General features: G+C 46.6%; 1 protein-coding gene across 6 annotated transcripts in view; it reads right to left on the reverse strand.

The window, feature by feature from the left end:
• Nucleotides 1-573: 573 nt before the first annotated feature.
• tbxas1 (thromboxane A synthase 1 (platelet)) overlaps nucleotides 574-21,750 on the reverse strand; it is a 38,386-nt gene continuing 17,209 nt past the window's right edge. For 4 of the 6 annotated variants that reach the window (XM_018754983.2, XM_018754982.2, XM_018754984.2 and 1 more), the window contains 10 exons: nucleotides 19,701-19,797; nucleotides 16,545-16,661; nucleotides 12,432-12,520; nucleotides 11,823-11,971; nucleotides 10,939-11,069; nucleotides 9,825-10,157; nucleotides 3,704-3,792; nucleotides 2,769-2,906; nucleotides 2,156-2,318; nucleotides 574-1,256 (listed from right to left, as the gene is read on the reverse strand). In XM_018754983.2, the coding sequence (XP_018610499.1) occupies nucleotides 1,149-1,256; nucleotides 2,156-2,318; nucleotides 2,769-2,906; nucleotides 3,704-3,792; nucleotides 9,825-10,157; nucleotides 10,939-11,069; nucleotides 11,823-11,971; nucleotides 12,432-12,520; nucleotides 16,545-16,661; nucleotides 19,701-19,797 (1,414 nt within the window). In that variant the 3' untranslated portion in view covers nucleotides 574-1,148. Of the gene's footprint in view, nucleotides 1,257-2,155; nucleotides 2,319-2,727; nucleotides 2,907-3,703; nucleotides 3,793-9,824; nucleotides 10,158-10,938; nucleotides 11,070-11,822; nucleotides 11,972-12,431; nucleotides 12,521-16,544; nucleotides 16,662-19,700; nucleotides 19,798-20,079; nucleotides 20,547-21,750 lie in introns of those variants that run through there. The other 2 variants (XM_018754986.2, XM_018754985.1) reach the window with 2 other exon arrangements.

Consider the following 21,750-nt stretch of genomic DNA (forward strand, 5'->3'; position numbering starts at 1 on the left):
TGAGCAAGGTACTTACCATAAATTGCTCAACTTAAAGTTACCCAGCTGCGTAAAATAAGTAAATAATTTTTAGCTCAACATTGTAAGCTGCTTTAGAGAAAAGCGTAAGCTAGGTGAATAAGTATAAATATGGCATGCACAGCCCGAGGGGGTGCGGAAGGGGGGAGCATGACCATGCAAAGCAGGGTACACCATGGGTGAGATGCCAGTCCACGACAGGACAGTGGCACCCCGCCTAATGCTTCTGGTATAGGCTCTGGACTACTGTGACCCTGCGCTTGCTATGTCGGTTTTCTCCCAAAGATTTATTTTTTCAGATAAAAACAAATACAAACACGAGCTGAGACCAAATTATTTTTGTTTCATTATGTGACACAGAGGACCAAAGGTTAGGAAACAACGTAACATGAGGTAATGGGCTCCACTCCATCCTCCATACCAATGGGTCCATACATTCCGGGGTCAAATGTATTCAGAGTAACAGCAGCAATGGAATCTATGAAGTGAAAGCTGCAATATTTCCGTCTTCCTCGTCCTTGTCACCATATTGATAATTCATTTATTCACGATTCATTTCCAGTCGAGGGTAATAGCATGACTTTGTCAATGTGTAACTTTCCTATAACACCAGAATAACACTTTAGCGTCCAAGGATCTCTCTGAATTCTTTTTCATTTGTCAGCTAGAAAACGTGAAATGACGGCATTACAACTAGTCATGCTGTCAGTAAGTTAAGAAACTCTCTTAAGAAAATAAACTATGAAGTACTGTAAACAGCACTCCGAAGTATTCCAAGTTTGAAACAAAGGAAGCCCCCGTTCACACCAGACAGACAGGCCTACCAAGGTCTCCCTCCATCCACAATATTCCGCGGCCTCCGGATCACGTCGGCCCTGATCTTCCCAATTTGCGGTCCAACAGGAAAGATGAGACGATATCACCTTTTGCCGGAGAAAAGTGACACAGTGACACAGCAACGTTTGCAAACTGAAACCTGAATTAAATGAGACCCATCTAAATCATATAAATGTTTCCTATCCGACCCTCACTAAAAGACAGACTAAGTATTGCTCGTGATTTGTTCGTAAAGGGTTAGTTAGTCCCGGTTCGGTCTCGCCGAGACAGACTCTGCGGGCACCGAAGAGGCGTTAACGTTTAAACCCGGGGACGGACACGCCCGATTCTCTCTGCGTGATCTTCACGAAAATGCCGTCCTTTGGCCCCAGGGTGCTGGAGGACTTCAGCTCCAAGGGAACCTGCGCATAAACCAAAAAAGGTACTTTTTTTTTTAGATTCTAAAATTAAATTCATAGTTTAAGTTACTCAAATTTACACTGCTGGAAATTTTACCAAACAAACTGGGTAAAACTGGGAATTTGTAAAGGTACAATAACAGAACACTAGTGTGAAAACCTGTACTATATTTAGTACCGATCCCAGTACCGATGGTCCCCCACTTGCGATGGGGCTTCGTCGTAAATCATAAAGCCCGTTATACTGTATTGTACTGTATTACGCTTACAAACAATTAACATGCGTAAATGCTGCACTGTATAATAGGGCTTTGGTTTATTTTTTCCCACTAATTTCACACATTATTCATGTTAAAATAATACTAATACAGAATAATGATAACATAAATCCAGTACAATTTTATAATTATATTTTCATGGCGCACTATTATTTTCGCTTTCTAATTCTGTTTTCTTTCGCTCTTCTTTTCTGCACCACCGGAATTTCTCGCTCGCTCGTTAATTTAAATGAAGAGAAGCTTGAATGGAATCGGAAACGAAATGCTGTGTAAATAAAGCAAAATTTTTGGATCATAGAACGCGATACTGACTGAGTCATGTAACGACCAAACATCGGGACTCGAAAACAATATAATGTTAATGAGACGTTCGGGTGGACATAAGTGGCGTATGTCGTAAGTCGAGGACCACCACTGGGCTATGTGGTGAAACAGGTAGCAAGGATGATTTTAATAACCGTACTATAAATGTTCGACTTCCATCAACTTCCAGAATGGTGATGATGTGGATGATTTTGGGAAACTTCCAGCAGAAGTGGACTGTTGCTTCGTTCCATAAACGGTAAACAAGACTGACGTGACGTGAGCAATGGGGGAGAGAACAAGAAACACGGGCGGACGCACCTTGGTCTCGGGAGAGGCCACGAAGGCGAAGTGACGGAAGACGTGCACCAGCGCCATGCGGATCTCCAGCTGGGCCAGTCGCATTCCTACGCAGCTCCGGGGCCCGGCGCCGAACGGTAGGTATACGAACGGATGCCTGCTAGCCTTCGCCTCTGCCGTGAACCTGGAAAAAGAGGGACAAAAAGGGAAAAGAGTTTTCGGTTCCCAATTTACGATGGGGTTCCGTTCCAACAACCCCATGTCAAATTGACTTTATCTTAAGTTGAAAACAGCCTCATATTATATGAACAATAAGCATGTATAAAAAATCATTGTGCATGAATTCTACGTTGTATAATAGTGTTTTATTGTTTTTTTCATTATTGTCAAAATAATACTAATATAGAATAACAATAATAACAGTAGAGTATTACGATTATATTTCCATACTGCACAACTGATTATTTTCACTTTCATTCATAAATCTATTGTGTTCTGTTTTTTTTTTTTTTTTCCCATACGTCGAGGTGGTCATAAGTCACATGTGTCACAACTGGAGGACCACCTGTACTGCACTAACTGGTGTACACCGGTGCCCTACGGTATGGGACCAACCAGCTTGCTGAACCCTCACCTTTCTGGGATGAACTTGTCCGGCTCGGGCCAGTGGTCTGGGTCATAGTGCAGGAACCCTGCGGGGATCTCCACTGTGGCTCCCTTGGGCAGGAAGATGCCGTTGACCACACAGTCACATTCCACTTCCCGAGCGAACCTGGAAGGACGAGGATAGAACGAATCCACCCGGGGGAAAAAAAAAAGTCCAGTGAATCCCAAGCCAAGGAGACACATCACAGAGTGGATCTCTGCTTAAATAGCCCACAATGGGTTGCATGCTATACAGAATCTTCCAGAAACAGGGGCAGGAGGTGACTAATGTAGCCCTTTTCACATTGTCTTATTCTGCTCATAAATCACAAAAGACTAAAAAATAATAATAATAACAATAATAATAAACTTGACATACAGGTTGTCCTTGATCTCATCATAACTTACTCATAAGTGGCAAATTGTAATATGAACCTCAAGGATATATATGTGCATATATATACATACAGGTAATCAATAATATTAGTTTTACATTGAGTACTGTATTATATGTTCGTGCTGCACTATTTTTGCTTTCATTTATACATCTGCTTTCTTCACTGTTTTCTAGCTAGAAGCTTTAAATAAACAGTAACTTGAAGGGAATCGCAAACAAAAAGTTTGGTAAACAAAAAGCAATCGCTATTGGAGAGCCAAACTCTGACCCCATCGATAACAGATATGGGGCCTTGAGGCAGAGCGGACACTCGATAATATCGAAGAGCAGACAGAACGGTCGGCGTTGGCCGTCAGGACCAAACGTCGGGACTCGACAATAATGAGGTTAATGGGACGGGCGTCAAACGTCCAGGTGGACGTCAGTCGAGGACCGCCCGCAGTTAGGGTTAGGCTTTCGGTTATTAGTCGCCGACTTTATGAGTGATGACGCCGGGTACATCGCAGTCGGGGGGCGGCGTCTTTCACCTGAATCCGGGAGGGTAGAGACGCAGAGCCTCCGACACAACCATGTCCATGTACTTCAGCTCCTGCACGTTGTCGTAGTCCGGACACTCCTGCGGTGGGTTCGAGGCGATGCGGTTAAGGAAGCGCAAGAAGACACAGAACAGGGCTTCGGGGCTGTGCCACCGTTTCCCCCGACATCATAGAAGAATGTTTCAAACATAATTTCCGTACATCATTACCTGTAAACACCCTGCTCATATAGATCAAATGCACCCTTTTGGTACATAAAAATCCCCCCCCCCATAAGAACGTCTCCATCTCCTAAGACACAAGTCGTATACACTTACGTTTTTAAATGCACAGCAACCATCTCTACTCCCTAAGAGTACAACGGCATTGTTTTTATGTCATTTTTATTCTACTGCCTGTTCTGCATTTCCTCTACTAACCTCCTACTAGTTATTCTATTATTTTATTTATTTATTTTTTTTATTTTACTGTGCAGCATATTCTGTATTTGTATGTTGCATCACATCCCGGTCTGAATTTTGTTGTACTGGTATAAGAACAACAAAGGTGACTTGAACTGAATTGAATTAAAGTGAATTGCATTTTTATTTATTCCTTTAGCAGATGCTTTTCTCCAAAGCGATGTACATCAATTGAATTGAATTTTATTGAACTGAACAAAAGTAATGTGTCCTTGAGTGTTTTCAAAGCAGATTTCAAATATGCTTTCAAGATACAACACACACACACACACACACACACACACAGCGGGGAGCCGGAGCCTAACCCAGCAACACAGGGCGTAAGGCTGGAGGGGGAGGGGACACACCCAGGACAGGATGCCAGTCCAGTCCATCGCAAGGCACCCCAAGCAGGACTTGAACCCCATGCCCCCCCCCCTTCAAGATACCCTGAACTAAATTCTCAATGCATAGAAATGTTCATTTCGCACCCACAAGTCAAAGACTGTTGTACCGTCGATTCACCATGATCGCTCTGGACTTACTGCCAGCACATCGCAGTGCAGTGTTTTGCTTCCAGCCATTAATGTGTTAATGGGGCTGATGGTCAGAACCTGTCATTTGGACCAGTGTGTGACTCTCAGCAACATGGGGGGCAAAAGCCAAAATCCAGGGGGGGTTTATAATGGAAACACCCTCCGTACACCAAGGAGATGTTGTGGGGGGGGGTTAAAATCTGTGTGAGTCTCAAGCAGAGTACATTTCCAGGCTAATCACCACATGGAAGACCCCCGTCCCCCACCCCCAGCAGGAATCCAAACAGGAACAGAGACACCTATACAGGCAGTAAACCTGCGCACAGTGACCGGCGCTCTGTTCCCTGGAAGACGCTAGAGGGCAGCACTGCCCCATTCCACCGAACCCCCCACAGTGCCGGTCGAAAGAGCCCTCTCCTTTCCTTCAGATGTTCGTCCTCCCTCATCTTCAAAGTCTGTGTCAGACTTGAACTATGTCTTCGGTTCATACTGGGGTGCAAATGATCTCACGTGAACGCCGCTGCACAAGCTGTGTGTTTGACCCACCAAAGCCCCCGTCCCCCCATCCCCTTCCACCGGCTTCCTGTATCAAGTCCAACGCTCTGCTTACGGCCTAGAAGACCAACGATGTATCCCTGACCGCTCGCTACGCCCCACCCAGACGGACACACTCCTCCACCTCTGGCTGCTTGGTGGTCCCACGCACAAGCAGTCCGAAATCAAAAGGCCGAAGTGCCTCGCTCCCTCTTTCCCTCGGAACTGCTGAATCCCTCTCAACGTTCAAGATGAGTCTAAAAACACATCTCTTTCAGATTCGTTTCTCTCCTGATCTCCTATCTGTTTACAGCGGTAAACGGTGGTATTGGACTCAGCGGCACGTGTCCCGCTCTGCAACATGTTGGTGAAATACACTTTTGTTTCCTCTGAGCTGTACCTCCCTTTGGAGAAAAGTAGATGTAAAAGTGGCGTATGCCAAAATGCGAGCTGCTCACACACGTCAAACTGAAGATATGGAAGCCCCGTGACTGAGCTGAACCTTTGACATCCACATTTGGGAAGTACGCAGGAACTGGGTTTGCCTTCACGCCATTGCGGCGTAACTGCAAGTACAGGAAGTACAGACCGCCAGCAAGGACTCCGCTAAACCCAGGATCGGTCCTGTGCGCTGAATAACAAACAGGCCACCAGGGGGCGCAGCGGTTAGAACTGCCACCGTAACTCACAGAGGTCACATGTTTGAATCCCACCTTCTGCTGTAGTACCCTTGAGCAAGGTACTTAGCCCAAGTTGCTTGAGTAAAAAACATTACCCCGCTGTATAAATGGGTAAATTGCTGTAAAAGCCTCAGAAACATGAAGAGCTGCGATTCGATCGACATTAATAATGAATATTATAATTGTCCACTGTGAGAAACACATACAGTTTGTACCCGTAACTCTGCTGTCTTTCTCCCGTTCCCGGCAGTTCCCCCTCACGGCGGCTCCTCCGTACTCTGTTAGGTGAGTAAATTCCTCAGTCTGTGTGGAATTTGCACGTTCACCCTGTATCCGAATGCTTTCCTCCCAGCGCTCTGGTTTCCTCCCACAGTCCGGACATGCAGCTGAGGTGGATCGGGGACTCTAAAATGCCCGGAGCGTGTGAATGAGTGAGTGACTGTGTGTGTAGCTGTCATGCGTGGACTGGCGTCCCGTCCATGGTGTACCCCCCCCCCCCCCCCCCCCCCCCGCCTCGCGCCCACTGCTTCCAGGATAGGTGCTGGATCACTGCGACCCTGATCAGGGCGAAACGGTTACTGAAACTGGATGTTGATGTAACTACGTCTACATTTATTACTTTAGAGACCGAAGTCCAGGTGGTGCTGCACTGATCCTTGACTCTAACCCTTTTGTTGACGCTAACCCTGATCCCATCCCCGTCCACCAGAAGCTGTTGCGGTGGATCGGTACGGTGGGAGCTGAGGCTCCCCCCATCACCCTGCAGTCCTACATCGCTAGAGTGGGTCACTGGGAGACTGTGGGCCTAGAGCAGTACCACACCGGGACCATCAAACAGCCAGCGATCCGGGACACCACACCCCACCCCCAGCAGCCACAGGTAAGTGGGACACAAACACAGTGAAGAGCTACACACACTGGCATATAGATACATGTACATCATACTTACAGGTACCTGGCTCTCACACACACACACCTCTGTTCAGCTTTTGGATTCTCACCAAAGATCCACCTGAAACGTCTTTTTTTTTTTTTTTCCTTTTTCTCCCCCCCAGGACACCGGCTGGTTTTCAGTGCCAACGAGCTGCAACTGGATTTGGACAAACGGAGCGAAGACGGAGACGCGTTTCATGGAGGGGAACGTGGGAGGAGCGCAGAGAGAGCCGAGGGGAAAAACAGTCAACGGTAAATCAATAAAGCTCCCTCTGCCGCTCAGAGCGACACGTCCCGGAAGTCTTATGACATCGATGGAGGACTGAAATACGGTATCGCTGCACGCCGATGAAAAGCGCGAAAGGAGGCCGGACGCAGCGACGTGATCCTCGCACCTGTTCTTCTGGGCCTCATCTTCTGCGGAGAAAACGCACCAGCTGAAGTAGAACAGCGGATCTCCGTCGTACGACGGTTCCGCTCCGACGGAAACGGCGGGGTCCGGGCGGGACCGCCTCTCGGTGACGCCGCCTTTGACCGGACGGCGAAGACAAAGGACGAAAAAGGCTGGTGGATGCGATGTAATAAAAAAAAAAAAAAAAAAAGCATCGGGTGCTGAAGAAACTTTCTTGACCGGAGCTCAAAACGAAACGCTTCTGGAAGGTTCTACAGGGGATGGCTGGATCCTGCTTGTCGTGGACTGATCGGATGGGAGAAGCACGTTAACGCAGCCAGGAACTGACTCCTCACACACACGATGGATGAATTACACTGGTATTTCCACCACAGTTACCATGAACACTGGCCAAGCATTTACTCATTTATCTGACACTTTTCTCCAAAGCAATTTACAGTTATTTACCCATTTATACAGCAGGGGAATTTCACCAGAGCCAGCCAACCAATGTCAATAAGCACTTGTCCCAGCCGGGGCCGCAGTGAGCCGGAACCTATCCTGGAGACGCCGGGCGCAAGGCTGAAGAGGTGGGGGAGGCACACCCCGGACGGGTCGCCAGTCCATCGCAGGGCCGCAACTAGCTACCTGGGCACGCAGCAAGGCGAAGGTCCCGGAGCAAGGGGCCTTCAAGGGCACCGCAGCCAGAGGGGGGGATTGACCAGCAACCTTCGGAGCCAAAGGCTGACGCTCCAACCATGACGCCACCAGCCACCGTTTCACCGGAGCGATTTAGGGTAAGTACCTTGAGCGAAGCAACTATAGCTGGAGATAGGATTTGAACCTATGACATTTTGGTTTAAAGGCAGTAGCTGTAACCACTAGGGTGCCAGCTGTCGTTAACATTAATCTAAAATGTGACCTGGCAAACGGTTAAAAGCGGCAACACCTTTGTCACCATGAATGATAATTTAAAAAAAATTTAATAAACGCACTGTAAGAATTCCAGAAGGGTTAACTGACAGCTTTTAGAATAGCTGATTTAAAATATGACCCCGTCATATCTATCGTGTGTACACGTCAGCAGATTTTCCATTTGTTTATTATTGACACATTTCATTCACGCCACCAAAACCGAGCAGCGCATCTCCACACTCTCGCTGGAGCTTTGAAGGGGCTCTCGACGTGGCTGCATTTACATCCATTTACATCCATTTACATACATCTGGGGATGCGAAGCAGAATTGCCATCAGCGCTGAATGAGGAATTTGCACATTCATATGAGAATAGAACTTATCTTTTCCCCAAACTCTGAATTCAAAAAGGGGGGGAGCATGAAAACTATTTGCATCACATAACACTCGCTGTGAAGTTACTGGCTGAGACATGTGCTTTCCGCTCTACGCATTTTACCTTAATATTTCAGCGGCAAAACGATTCATGTGTCAAATATTTCTGCCTTTTATAAGCAAAAATGTTTAGAAAAGCATGCAAATAATTTCCTACGGCTGTGTGCACCTCGGTCCTCGTACCAGGGGCAGCTGGTAGTGCAGCGGGTGCAGCCGCTGCCTTTGAATCCCACCTCCAGCTGCAGTACCCTTGAGCAAGGTAATTACCATAAATTGGTCCAGTAAAATTACCCAGGTGTATGAATGAGTAAATAATGGTCCCTTAATACTGTAAGTTGCTTTGGAGAAAAGCATCAGATACATAAATAAATGTAAACAGTGAATGCTGCATAATCAGGCCTTGTTATTTTTTTCACTAATTTCACACATTGCTCTTGTTAAAATACAATACAGAGTAGTAATAATAATTACAGTATTATATTTTCCCTGCACAATTAATTTCATCTTTAGTTCTAAGTTTGTTTTCTAATTCTCAGCACCACTAGAACGCTCACTTTTTGCTTACAGTACATTACATTTATTCATTTACCTGATGCGTTTCTCCAAAGCAACTTACAATGTTAAGGTTACAATTGTTTACACAGCTTGGTAATATCACTGGAGCAATTTAGCGTAAATGCCTTGCTCAAGGGTCCTACAACCGGAGATGGGGATCGAACCTGCAACCTTCTGATGCAAAGGCAGCAGCTTGAGCCACTATGCTACCCACTGTTTCTGGTAATGCTTGCTAGCCAGTTTAAATAAAAATAAAAAAGAATGGCGCAATTGCTCTTGGGCATTACGGCCGAAAGTTGGGGCTTGAAACTAGTCAATATAGGTTGTATTATTAACAATAAAAAAAATAACGTGAAAGGTTGACGCGACGGCCATCGTAAGTCTGAGTCCTTGTAAGTGACATACGTTGTGACTCGAGGACCACCTGTACGCAGCGTTACGTAAACACCATTAAAGGAGTGTTACGGAAAGCTCTCGAGGCCTTTGCCGTACGTCCGGCTAATGAATGAAGCCGCGAGAATGATTAACACGCGAATGACGAGCGACGAGAGAACCGCCAATGAGCGTGTAGAACGTGAGTGATGACCGGTTGGGCCGGAAACTGTCGAGGCAAGCGAGGGGCCTCCTGGAGACCGTGAAGAACATGGAGAGAAGGAAAAGCAAGCGATCCAGAGGCACAGAGCTGTCACTCACGTGTCTAGAGAAGAAGTCGTCCACCTCGCGTTGGAGCTTCTCTTGGCACTCGGGGTGGACGGCCATCAGGTAGCCCACAAAGGCCAACGTGCTGCTGCTCGTCTCATATCCAGCCAGGAGAAAGATGAAGGCCTGGCCCACGATCTCATCCTCGGTCATTATCCTCTTTGGTACGTGCCGTGGTCCCTCCTCGGAGCGTTCCCTGCCGGCACTGGCGCCCCGATGGGGCGGAGCTCCCTCCTCCGCCTGGTTCACCATGTCGAACTGCTCCAGCGCCGCGCACTCCTGCCCACTGCGCACGTCCAGCATGAGCTGCAGGAAGTCACGGCGGCACTGTCGAGACACGGGACACAGGTTACACGAAGGCTGCAAAGACACCAGCTGTTACCTTCTGGATCTTTCTACTTTCAATGTACTTGTGTTGGACTGTACCCTTTTTCCTTATATAATTACGATCACATTTATTCTTTTATCTGACACTTTTCTCCAAAGCAACTTACAATGTTCAGCTACTTACAATTATTTACCCATTTATACAGCTGGGTAATTTTTACTGAAGCAATTTAAGGGAAATGCCTTGCTTAAGGGTACTACAGCTGGAGTTGGGATTCGAACCTATGACCTTTGGGTCCAGAGGCAGCGTCTCTCTAACCAATATGCTACCAGCTGCCCCATATCTTTCTTATATATCCTGATTAACTTTTGATTTTTCTATAATTATTTATCAAGCTTTATTTCTAGGGTTCATGTGTTTTTCATGTGTGTCTGTCACATGGCCTGCTGTAGAAGGTTCTAGAACAGAGGGTTTCCGCTACTGCTAAAACTCCACGGAGCAGAGATTGGGTGAAGAAGACCTTGGAGGTGGTTGCGTCTGGAACGCGGAGATAAGACAGGCTGAGGAGTACGAAAGACACGGAAAAGACGTGCGGGTGCGCGTATGTCTATGATGGCGAAACGTAGTAAACCAAGGTTTAACTTTAGGCTTGTCACGCTGTTGTTGAAAAACTCGGGAGAACGTCGGACTGACGAAAAAGGACTCATTTCAACACATTCAAACGCAGCAGTGCCTCCTGGTCGGAAGCTCTTGAGCAGCGGTGGAACGCGGCGATGGTACCTGGATGGCTGGCTGCTCATCCCTCTGCTTGATGATCTTCTTGATGCAGTTGATGAAGAAAGTGTTAACCTCATCCCTTGACTTGTTGGGTAGGAGCCCCGCGAGCGGGGAGATGAGAACGGGAAACACAACTACGGGAAGTGAAGGAAAGTTGAACAGAGAGCATCAGGGAAACGAGAATCAGAAACGTCAACGGCGGCAGCAGGTGGCGCAGCGGTTTACGCTGCAACGGTCCAGAGGTTGCAGATTTGAACCCCCCCCCCCGCCCCCAGCAACTGCTTAAAGTTATAGAGGTGATGTATTTTTCTCTTCAATATTGTTAAAAGAGTTTTCATGTAATGTAGTTTGAAGTTAACAAGAGGTAATAAAATAAAGGTGTTAGACTGTAACGTAATGGTTGTACCTTGTTTGTACCCTGTTTCTGCGGCAGAGCAGACCACTGCATCCCTGCACTGGACAAGCGGTTTGTGATAATGGATGGATGGCAGCGTTACGGAGTAATAAATGTTATAATTCAGCCCTATGCTAATCGGCTTTCATTAATTGCGACATGGTGAAAGTAATTTCGGGGTTACGAACGAATTGAGTTATGAACAGACATTCTGTCTGTTCCCAATTGTCTTTCCAAGTTTGGACCCCATGTACGGGGAAAAAAATGCTTGCGTGTAACTCCCCTTGGAATCCATATTAGATTAATTAACTCATTAGCTCTTAAATACTAGCTATTTCCATCCATCGCTGGCATTAGAAACACGCAAACACCACCTTTTCAAACCTGACTTTTACATAAATAAATTAGCCAATTTATCCGGAAATAGGAATGCCAGGTGTGTAAAAAATGATGTCACCACCAGGAGCACCCCCACTCCCCAAGGCCCACTTACCGAACAGCATCACGAGAGGCCGGAAGAAGGTGAAGGAGAAAAACTTCTGGGCGTGGTACACAAAGGGGTCGCTGGGGTTGTTCTGGGAGTCGATCTGCGTGCCAAAGCCCACGCTGGCAATCACATCCATGGTGAAGCAGCCGAAGCACCTGATGAGGAGCCCGAGACCATCATTCGCAGCCACGATCCTGGGTTCTAGCAGCTGTCTCATCCCTCTTTTCACCCGCACTGCTTTGGCGGGGATGTTGTCGCCAAACCACGGTCAGGTCGCGATGACCACGAGCTTCGTACAAAACCCCAGTTATTTCAGCGCTGCGTTTCCCCCGAGACAAGACACAACACACGCTCTTTAAACTGGGTTTGGACCACTGATGAAGTTTGACTCAAGCGTGATCCTTCACTGCCTCAAAATAAATCTCCTCCTTAAGAACGGAGTCCTGCAGCATGTGACATGGACAACTCTCCTGACCGCCTGGGGGCAGAGCAGCAGACAGTCTTCAGCTTCCCATTCGGACATCTTCCGAGGCACCAGGCACCGCTCCGCTGGACCGGAGCACCCGGCTTACCTCAGAGACGTACCGTACCTACAGTCAGCTGCGGGCGGCGTACCTGTGGATGTCGAAGCTCCGCCCCGACTCCGCATAGACCTTCAGGTTCCCCATGAGCGTCTCCACAGCCGCGTTGATCAGTGGCACCATCTAAAACAACAGCACGCAGCTCAGCGATTCAATGACAGTCATGATGCCCCTGAAAACAGTCGCAATGGACCACGGAAGCCAATCGCACGATCATCATCGATTGTCATTATCAATGATCACACCTGGACTTCCAATGAGGTACAGATCAATAATTAATTAAATCCCTCCATTTTCTATCGGGGTAAAAGAAAGAATCCTACCACTACTATTGAGTATTTTAAGTATTATAAGCTTTTAAACCGCCGCCTTTGGACCCAAAGGTGACAGGTTTGAATCCCTCCGCCAGCTGTAGTACCCTTGAGCAAGGTACATGCCCAAAATTGCAGCAGTAAAATTACCCAGCTGTATAAATGGGTAAATGACTGAAGGAGCTCAATACTGGAAGTCGTTTTAAAGGAAGGCGCAAGATACAAGTAAATATGGAGGCGGGAGCCAGTGTTGAACGTTGGATCTCACATACAACATGAGCCCTAACATAGATACGGAGATGCTGCAAGTGTCACTGTACTTCATACATTATCCACAATACTTACACCTCTAGCCCAGCATCCCATTATTGTCTGTACATAAATACGCCTGCAGTAATGTGTTAGTTATAACTGGCTACTCCGCCACCATTGGTTCTCGACCCCAAGCTAAGGTCGGGACAGATGAAGAGATGCAGGGTGCCTGATGGGAGATGACAGCACCAGGGTGCCCTCTCTCAGCAGTGCCGAGCAGCACTAATGGGAATAGATGGGAGGACGCAGCCGAAGAGGACAGAGCAAAGCCAGGCTGCCGGTGCGAGACGGGGCTGAATTTCTGCGCTCGGAGGTGTTACATTTACTCATTTAGCTGACGCTTTTCAATGAAGCCACTTACAATATTAAGGTACCTACAGTTATTTACCCATTTACACAGCTGGGCATTTTTAATAGAGCAATGTAGGGTAAGTACCTTGGTCAAGGGTACTACAGCTGGAGGGGGGGATTCAAACCTGTGACCTCTGGATCCAAAGGCATCATCTGTAACCACTACACCACCAGCTGTCAAACACCTCATAATAACACGTATAGTTAGAACGTAATAATGCTGAACATCTAGACCACTTCATGGCTTTAAAGCAACTCGAACCTTGAGTCTTCCACAAGATCGCCTCGCAAAACGTTACGTGTTCGGTACTTCACAAAGCGGAACAACTTTGTCTTCGCTGATGTTCGAATTCTCTTTGATTTAAAAACCTCACCGAGCAAAGGCACGTATGAAAGTTAGCAATGAAATGCGAGAAGTTTGTGAAATGCGCAGTGAAGAACCCCCTGGTGTTTAACTGATTAGCAAAGTCAAAACAAGGAGAAAACATCTGTTGACGCAGTGACTTGACGCACCGATGCATTCGTCAAACTGTTTTCAGAAAGTCTCGTTTGCTTCCTGTGCTCATTAATTATTTCGAGGCCCGCTTGCTCTCTGCAAGCTGTTCGTTTTTTTCCATGGTAAGATGGAGGCAGGGTGGGGGGTCCTGCAACCTGTACCAACAGTCCCACCTCCTAGGGAGGGGTTTCTCTGCTCTAATACACAGAGCTGCATCTTAGAGTTGAGGTTAGGGTTAGGGTTAGGGGTTAGGGATAGGGTTAAAACAGACAGGCCAAAACCACACCTGAACTGATCGGAACACCTGATTCATTGATTGGAAAAGCTGACTCATTGATTGTAATATGACTCCAGTTACCCGCTTTTCAAGATATCATTGTCTTACAGGTGAAAATATTTTTTCCATCAATGATAATGATTCGTTCGGTAAACACATGGACGTATAAAATGCGCTGTGTGCCGTTTGTTAGGTGGCAGAGTGGGTAGTGTGGAATTTATAGGGGCAAATTCCACCTCCTGCTGTTGCACCCTTGATCGAGGTACTTACCCCGAACAGCCCCAGCAAAAACTACCAATAAATGGGCTGTATAAATGGATAAATTATTGCAAACTCATTTAGGAAAAACACATAAGCTAATTGAGTAAATAAAATAAATAACTATGATTTATTAGTATAACTTAGATGAAGATCAGATCACATTTAGGGACTATTCACGCAGAAATCCAGACAATTCCAAAAGGATTCGCAAACTTTTTCTTGCAACTGTCTGCTCGTAGAGAACGGAGAGACGCGCGGTACGTGAAGCGATCCCTTCGTTACGTCGCCCCTCGCTGCACGCGAATGGTGCCCTCAGTGGAGCATAAACGTGGCGACACAGACAGGTGACTTCCCGTCTCCACAACTATCCCTATCTGTGATTTAAAGAAGACCTCCGTTGAGGATCCTGACCACAGCCGGCCGATCCGCTCAACATTCTCGTTCGTTCACGGCCTAGCTGTTCCTCAACAGGAAATGTCTGGCTTCCAATTAACCGTGGCCATACGACAGGCATTCGGGGCTGCTCGGGGTGGCATTTTGTGCTGGTATTCCGAGAGAAGAGGGTTAGGGCGGGGCAGAAACCACAGGGAGGATTTTTTTCCTTTACGATTTGGGCCTTTTCGTATGTGTTGTTTTGCATTGGCTCACACCGGCTGCCCTAAACTTATAATACAGTTGCGGTTCCTCCAAATCTTAACCACGCTGAGCAAATTCCAGGCCTTCTTCCTCTTCCCCTTAATCCCACAGCCTGGAATTCACACACAAGCCCCACTTAGCATCACACCACTTACTCAGCATCTCAAAAATCAGGCTAACGCATAAACTTTGCCATTCCGACGGTCAACAGCAGTCCAGCTGACCGCAAGGCAGCCCTGTCTTTTTCTAATTAGGGGCAGCTGGTAGCATAGCGGTTGGAGCGGCTGCCTTTGGATCCAGTGGTTTCAGGTCTGAATCCCACTTCCAGCTGTAGTACTCTTCAGTAAGATACTTACCCTAAACATTTCTCCAGTAAAATTATCCAGCTGTATGAATGGGTAAATGACCATAAGTAGCTTAACAGTGCAAGTTGCTATGGAGAAAAATGTCAACTCAATGAATAAATGTTAAATGTAATTACGCCCAGCATGGTTTAAACAGGGTCCCAGAGAAAAACATGTCATTGGACCTCACCCACACTGGGTTATGTGGCCCTAATTAAAATTGATGGTTGTGAACGGGTCGTGGTGACAGACTATCATTTTCCACTCCGGTTATGAGTATAATTCCGCAGCACCTTCACCTCCCTGACTGCTTAACACTCGAGCAACTGGATGGACGTGAGACGTCACACTGGGAACTCGTTCTCGCTCAGGACGACAAGAGACGTGCTGACGGTTTTAAAGCACATAAATGATCACAGGAGCGAATATGGATTCGGTTTTGGGAATGATGATCGTAGACTCACTGAACATGGCATCAGGACATGTGGAGGAGTCCCACCTGGCAGATGGGAAGGAGGGGGACTTTTGCTTTGAAAATTGTTTGATTGTTGATTTTATTCAGTGTTAATGGTTTTTGATATTTAATTTTTTTTAAAAAAGTGTGTCTATACTCTGAGTGTTTATGTTTTTTAAATATTTCGTGACAGCGTAACATTTGAGTGTGAGATTTAATGATCAGTACTTTTCCCTGTTGGGTTTTTCATCAGTTTTATTGGTTTTTTAAAAACACCTTTCAGGGTTTTGGGGTTCTAAAGTCCCACGTTTTAACGTGATTACTTCTAATGTTTACTTTTAACCTCTGACATTTTTATTTCTCAAATGAGAATGAATATCGTTGTTTTCTTTTAATGGTAGGATGACGATGCGGTCGAGTGTGGCCCTTTGTATTTGGAGTGTTTTCTACACATTGCGGGATTTAGTAGGTTGGAGAATATGGTGTCGAGACGGGGGACCTTACAGGGGTGGAGGGTGGCTCAGTAGTAGACAGTGGTAGGATGGTGGAGGGTGGCGGTGAAGGGTAGTGTCATGATTATGAATGGCTACAGTACAGGAGAAGGGAAGGAGAATGATGCAGCGGTGGAGCACGATGGTGGCGTAGCAGGAAACGATATCCCATGAAGCACTGGGTCATGTTGGAGTTAGGGTGGAAGGTACCTACCTCTCGCATCTTGGCAGAGCTGAAGGATGGTGTGAGAATGCTCCTCACTCTCTTCCATCGCTCATCCTTCAGCAACAGCAGGCTTTCGCTTATCGGCTTGGTGGCAGCCTTGATGGTCTTGGAGAGAATAGAGCCAACAGCATGAGCGCCACCGTGCAAACAACAGCATCACACACATCTACACACCACAATGATTAACAGGTCAACTGAAAACCAAAATAACAAAGACAGGTTTCCCATCCAACATGTAAGAATGTGTGAAAAACTATTCCCGCAATCACCTGCTACACCAAATTGTCTCCTTATCACAGCAGTGCTTCCAATTGTACCTTGTTTCATTTTAGTAGCAAATTTGATTCCTCCTTTGCTTAATTATAAAACCAGCCCTACATTGCAGATAGGTAATGAGTAAAAATAATGTCTGACAATGGATGCTGAAGAGAAAAAAAGAAAAAAATCCCAGTTTGAGTTTAACCCCCAAGTACACCTGGGATGCATCTTCAGCGGGGACCGCGGTTTGTTTCCACCGAGGAACCGCGGTAACCTCGCCTTCAGGAGACGGATAAAAAAGTGCTTTCCTACACAGTTTGCACTGAAATTAACAGCATGGCAGGAGGATTCAACAGCCCCGAATAGCGAGTAATCAATTTAGGGCAAGCACCACGACGAACAAGCTTTCCACGAACACCAGAGATGGAATATTGAAAAGCCTAGAACTGTTTTAAAGCAGCTGACACACAAAGCGAAGCGTGGAAAAACCCTGGAGCACATGCATTGTTTGAATGCTGGATGGAATCCACTTTCCCCGCCGGTTCTGGAGCAAAGACGGGAAAGCGGGCCAGGAAAGTGGGCTGATGTAGGGCACGGACCGAGGAGCTGGCAGCCCTGGACCGAGACACCATGCTGGTCTGCACATCTGAGCACGCGGACCTGCCCAGGGGAGCGCAGATGCGGCAACGAAGCTCTCTTCCGCTCGTCTCAGCATCAACCTGCTCTCGTGGGCAGGTCACACCATCACTGTCATCGTCATCATCATCATCATCATCATCATCGTCATAATCTTCTGCTGTCGGATCAGACAAGAGGCGCCAGGCAAAGATGTGCTAACAGAGCACTTTCGCCTCCTCAGAGTCATCAAACACCCTTCCGACAGACACAGCCCCACCCAATTTTACTTGTGGGCAGTTTGCAGGAATAAAACGGAAGACGTGTCTTTCAGAAAAGTGATGGACACAGATGAATCTGGACTGTCATGAATTCACATTCTTCCAAATTACTGTTTTCTGTTAGCGGAGACCTTCTGGTTCTCTATTACATGTCTGGTTCGATGCAAAGACGACCCTGGTAAAAGGCATTACTGTTACCATATATGGAATATCACTCATACACGCCAACACCTACACCTATTTACCACGGTAGCAACCGTGCCACCCTGACATGTAGGCCCAGTCACCTTTATTGAAAAAACACCCAGTTGTCCTGACTCTTGTATTTCCCCTGAGCCACAGAGAGTCTTCAGAAGGTTTTATGTTCCGCCCCTCAACGAGTTGTGTTCGGGGGATAAAAAATACGGTGGGCTGATCATTAATACTTACGTCAAATGTTTTTTTTTTAAAGCATGGATGTGTCTGGTACCTGAATACATCTTAGTGTTAAAATTGAAATGTGATGAGTCATAACATCCAATATACATCCTCATGGCAGTACAGATACTTTCATTTATGGTAGTACAGTGTAGTACAGAAACAGGTAATTTGCAGTAGGGTGTAATTACGAGAAAAACCGTTTATCGTTTCGGGGCATAGAGTCCATTTGGTTGGAGAGATGAGGACCTACTGTTGTTCACATGGGGCCAAGTAAATTTAATTGGCTGCCTGTAAAAGCCTGGTCTTCTTGATCCTTTCTAAACCTGTCTGAGCAGACAAAGAGTTTGTCCCAGTAGTCCTGCATGTAGGAGACAAAGAAAGAGCGGCACCTCACTCAGAGGTGGGAGATGCTTTCCATCCCTTGGTCCATATGGCCAGGACAGACAGCACTGCGATGCCCCTGATCTGAGTAGAGAGCTTTGTGAGAGCAGGTTTGGTGCTAATGACTGCCTCTGGGACCTCACATCAGACACGGGAGCATCAAGTCCAGCCCACATCAAGAAAACCAGTATTGATTTTGTACTGACCACCAAACCCGTGATGTAACGTGCTGGTATTCACACAGTCGGCCCCTCCTGACCTTTCTTGTTGCCGGCTGCTGCACTGTCCAGAGCTGTATTCTCTCACCGGTCATCAGCCAGTGCGTCCGCATGATCTCCTTCACTCTGAGCAGCAGTTGTTTCGTAAGTCGTGTGAAGGTTTTCAATGCCCCTTTTAAGTCCAGCCGTCTTCTAAACGGCGTATTCGCTGTGGGGTCTGTATTTGAGGCGGAAGTGTGCTAGAACAGCGGTGGGTTGGCTGCCCGTTGGTCGATGTCCTAAAAATGTGTTGCCGACTCAACGCAGGTGAACCAAACTGTTGTTCTAACATTTCTGAAAACTCTGAAGGTTCTAATTATTATTATTAATATTATTATTATTAGTATGTTGTCCATTTACATAGCACCTTTCATACAAATTTACCAGCTCAAAGTACTTTTGATATAGCGAAAATTAATTTTAAGAAAATGTAATAAAAATGATCCATGGATGGATCTGTGTTCAAAATGAACCAACATAGAGAAACACACACACACACACACACTGTCTGAAACCACCTGTCCCAAATGGGGTCGTGGTGAGCCGGAGCTTAACCCAGCAACACAGGGCGCAAGGCTGGAGGGGACACACCCAGGACGGGACGCCAGTCCATCGCAAGGCACCCCAAGCAGGACTCGAACACCAGACCCGCCACCGAGCGGGACCTGGCCAAACTCGCTGCACCACCACGTCCCCATGTCCCCGCATAAAGAAACTCGCTAAAGTAGCAGAAGAATCATAAAATCAGTTCCAAACTTCCAGGTAACAATGCAGTTATAAAAGCCTGGGTGTTATGTAAGCTACTTGTTGATTTAGTCCTTACATTCTCCTTACAAGCACACTAAAACACACTCGTTGTGCGGTCACAGATGCGAACACACGACCCACATCCCTGCTCTGTTCTCAGCTGTACTTCAACCGCCCCCACTCACCATTCTGTTGGGGAAGTTGGCAAAGTCTTTCACCATGATCTGCTTGAGCATGTCAGGGTCGGCTATCACCACAACAGGCCTCCGGCCGAAATAATAACTGTGGAGGGAGGGGAAAAAAAAATTGGTGAGGAGGACAGGTTGAAAAATCTAGAGACTGTTGCTGGAGGGGAACATGAACGAGAGAGAGAGAGAGAGAGAGAGAGAGAGAGAGAAAACGAACAAGATCTTCTTTTTGTGGCCATGAGAGCAGACGTACTGCTAAGCAACACACTCTGGAGATCCCCAGCTTACATGTGTGTAGGGGAGGCAGAGGTGTGTGTGTGTTGTATGTTAAAGATGGACAAAGTCAGCACACGTGGAGACCTTCATCTCTTGGTACCTGCCCTGCTGTTTCCCAGAATTCCTTGAGCCCTTTTTCCTCTGCTGCCCGAGAAAGCCAACCTAACATGAAAAATGGGAAACTATGGTAATTTGGCTATTTTATTAAACTCTGGTAACTGAATTTGAAAGGTTTCATGGTGATAACAGGGACCATTGTTCCGAGGAGTGTGAAGGCAGCTTTTTTCGGTCGATCCAGGGTTTTTGAAACAGCTCCTAGTTAAGGAAATACCTCATATTCAAATCTCATACTGTGAGGAGAAAAGCCATTACTGTTTAATGCATCAAAGGTTCTTTGTGTCTTTATTACTTACAGTTCCTGAAACAGTCAATTTACTTTATCTGTTTAATTTATATATTTATTTTCCCACTTTACTGCGATGGGCTGGTTTCCCACCCAGGGTGGACCCTACCTCATGCTGTTCACTTCCGGGTAAGGCCATGGACCACTGCGACCTTTATGACAACTTCAGGAGTTCAGAGTATGGAGAAGACTTCAATCAGAAGGAAATGAAGTCTCAAAGTCTCGTTCTTGGGCCAGCAGAACGGTCCAGTAGCGAAAGTACATACAACCTCGCTGTCCAGGACTTCTTAACTATTACTCCAAGAGGGACTGAAGAACTGAAATTGAAAACATTTTGAATCCTTTAACAGTACCTTTAGTCGGCATCCTCGGCCTGCATCGCTAGGCAACAAAGCGGACACCTCCTTATGAAGGATGTGCTCAACCGTGAGGTGAAGGTGGTTACATTGGCAGGACAAAGACCAAAGAGAGCAGATTTCCACACAAACTTAGGGTTTTATTAGGCATGGCCCCCTTAGGTCAAAACCTCAGTGAGAAGCTAACCATCAAGTTCATCCCCACCCTATGCCACGGCTCCACCTCCTGACAGCCCACTTCCAACTCTCCAGCAGGGATGGTGTTCAGAGAGCTGTTTATCTCATCTACCCTGACACCGCTGATTTCCCAACAGCCATTACCTTCATTCCTATCCTGCTACAAACACCAAAGCTGTCGTCAGCCTGAGACAGCGCACTCAAATGGGATTGACCCAAACCTGCAATTTACCCTGGTAGGTACAGTACCTAGCAATTTACAGCCAAAGGTATTTAAATGGGTCAACTCCAGGACCAACTTGTCCTTTAAAAACAGGGTGCGAACTGTACAAAACATGTGCAAAGTACATTCTTATTTGCTGCTTTGGGGGGCAATTCTCTTTTGTTTGAGAACGACATTTATCAACATGAGAATAAGCGACACGCTTGGGGGGGGGGGGGGCAGGTAGTCATGTGACCGCCACAGTTTCCACAATGTTAATGGACAAACACAAAGACTGGAAGACGGACTCTTTGAGGGGGTCTGTGTCAACGTGGGGGGTTTGTGCGACTGTCAAAGGGTCCATCTCCTTCTTCGGCTTTTCCAACTACGGAAATGCAGGACTTCACTTAGCTGCTCAGCTGAATATTTACTGAACCGCTTCAAGAAATTTCTCAGAGATTCAGCTTATATCGTTAAGCAGTCGGTGGAATAGGTGGTTAGAGATAGACAACTGAAGGATGCCAGATCAACCCCACAGCAAAAGTGCCCCTGAGCAAGGTACTTTGGGTCCTAAAAATTGATTAAACTTGCTAGTTGCTTTGTATAAGCAATAAAATGATAATAATACTAGTA

This window comes from Scleropages formosus, chromosome 5 (assembly GCF_900964775.1).
Source record: "Scleropages formosus chromosome 5, fSclFor1.1, whole genome shotgun sequence".
Lineage (NCBI taxonomy): Eukaryota > Metazoa > Chordata > Actinopteri > Osteoglossiformes > Osteoglossidae > Scleropages > Scleropages formosus.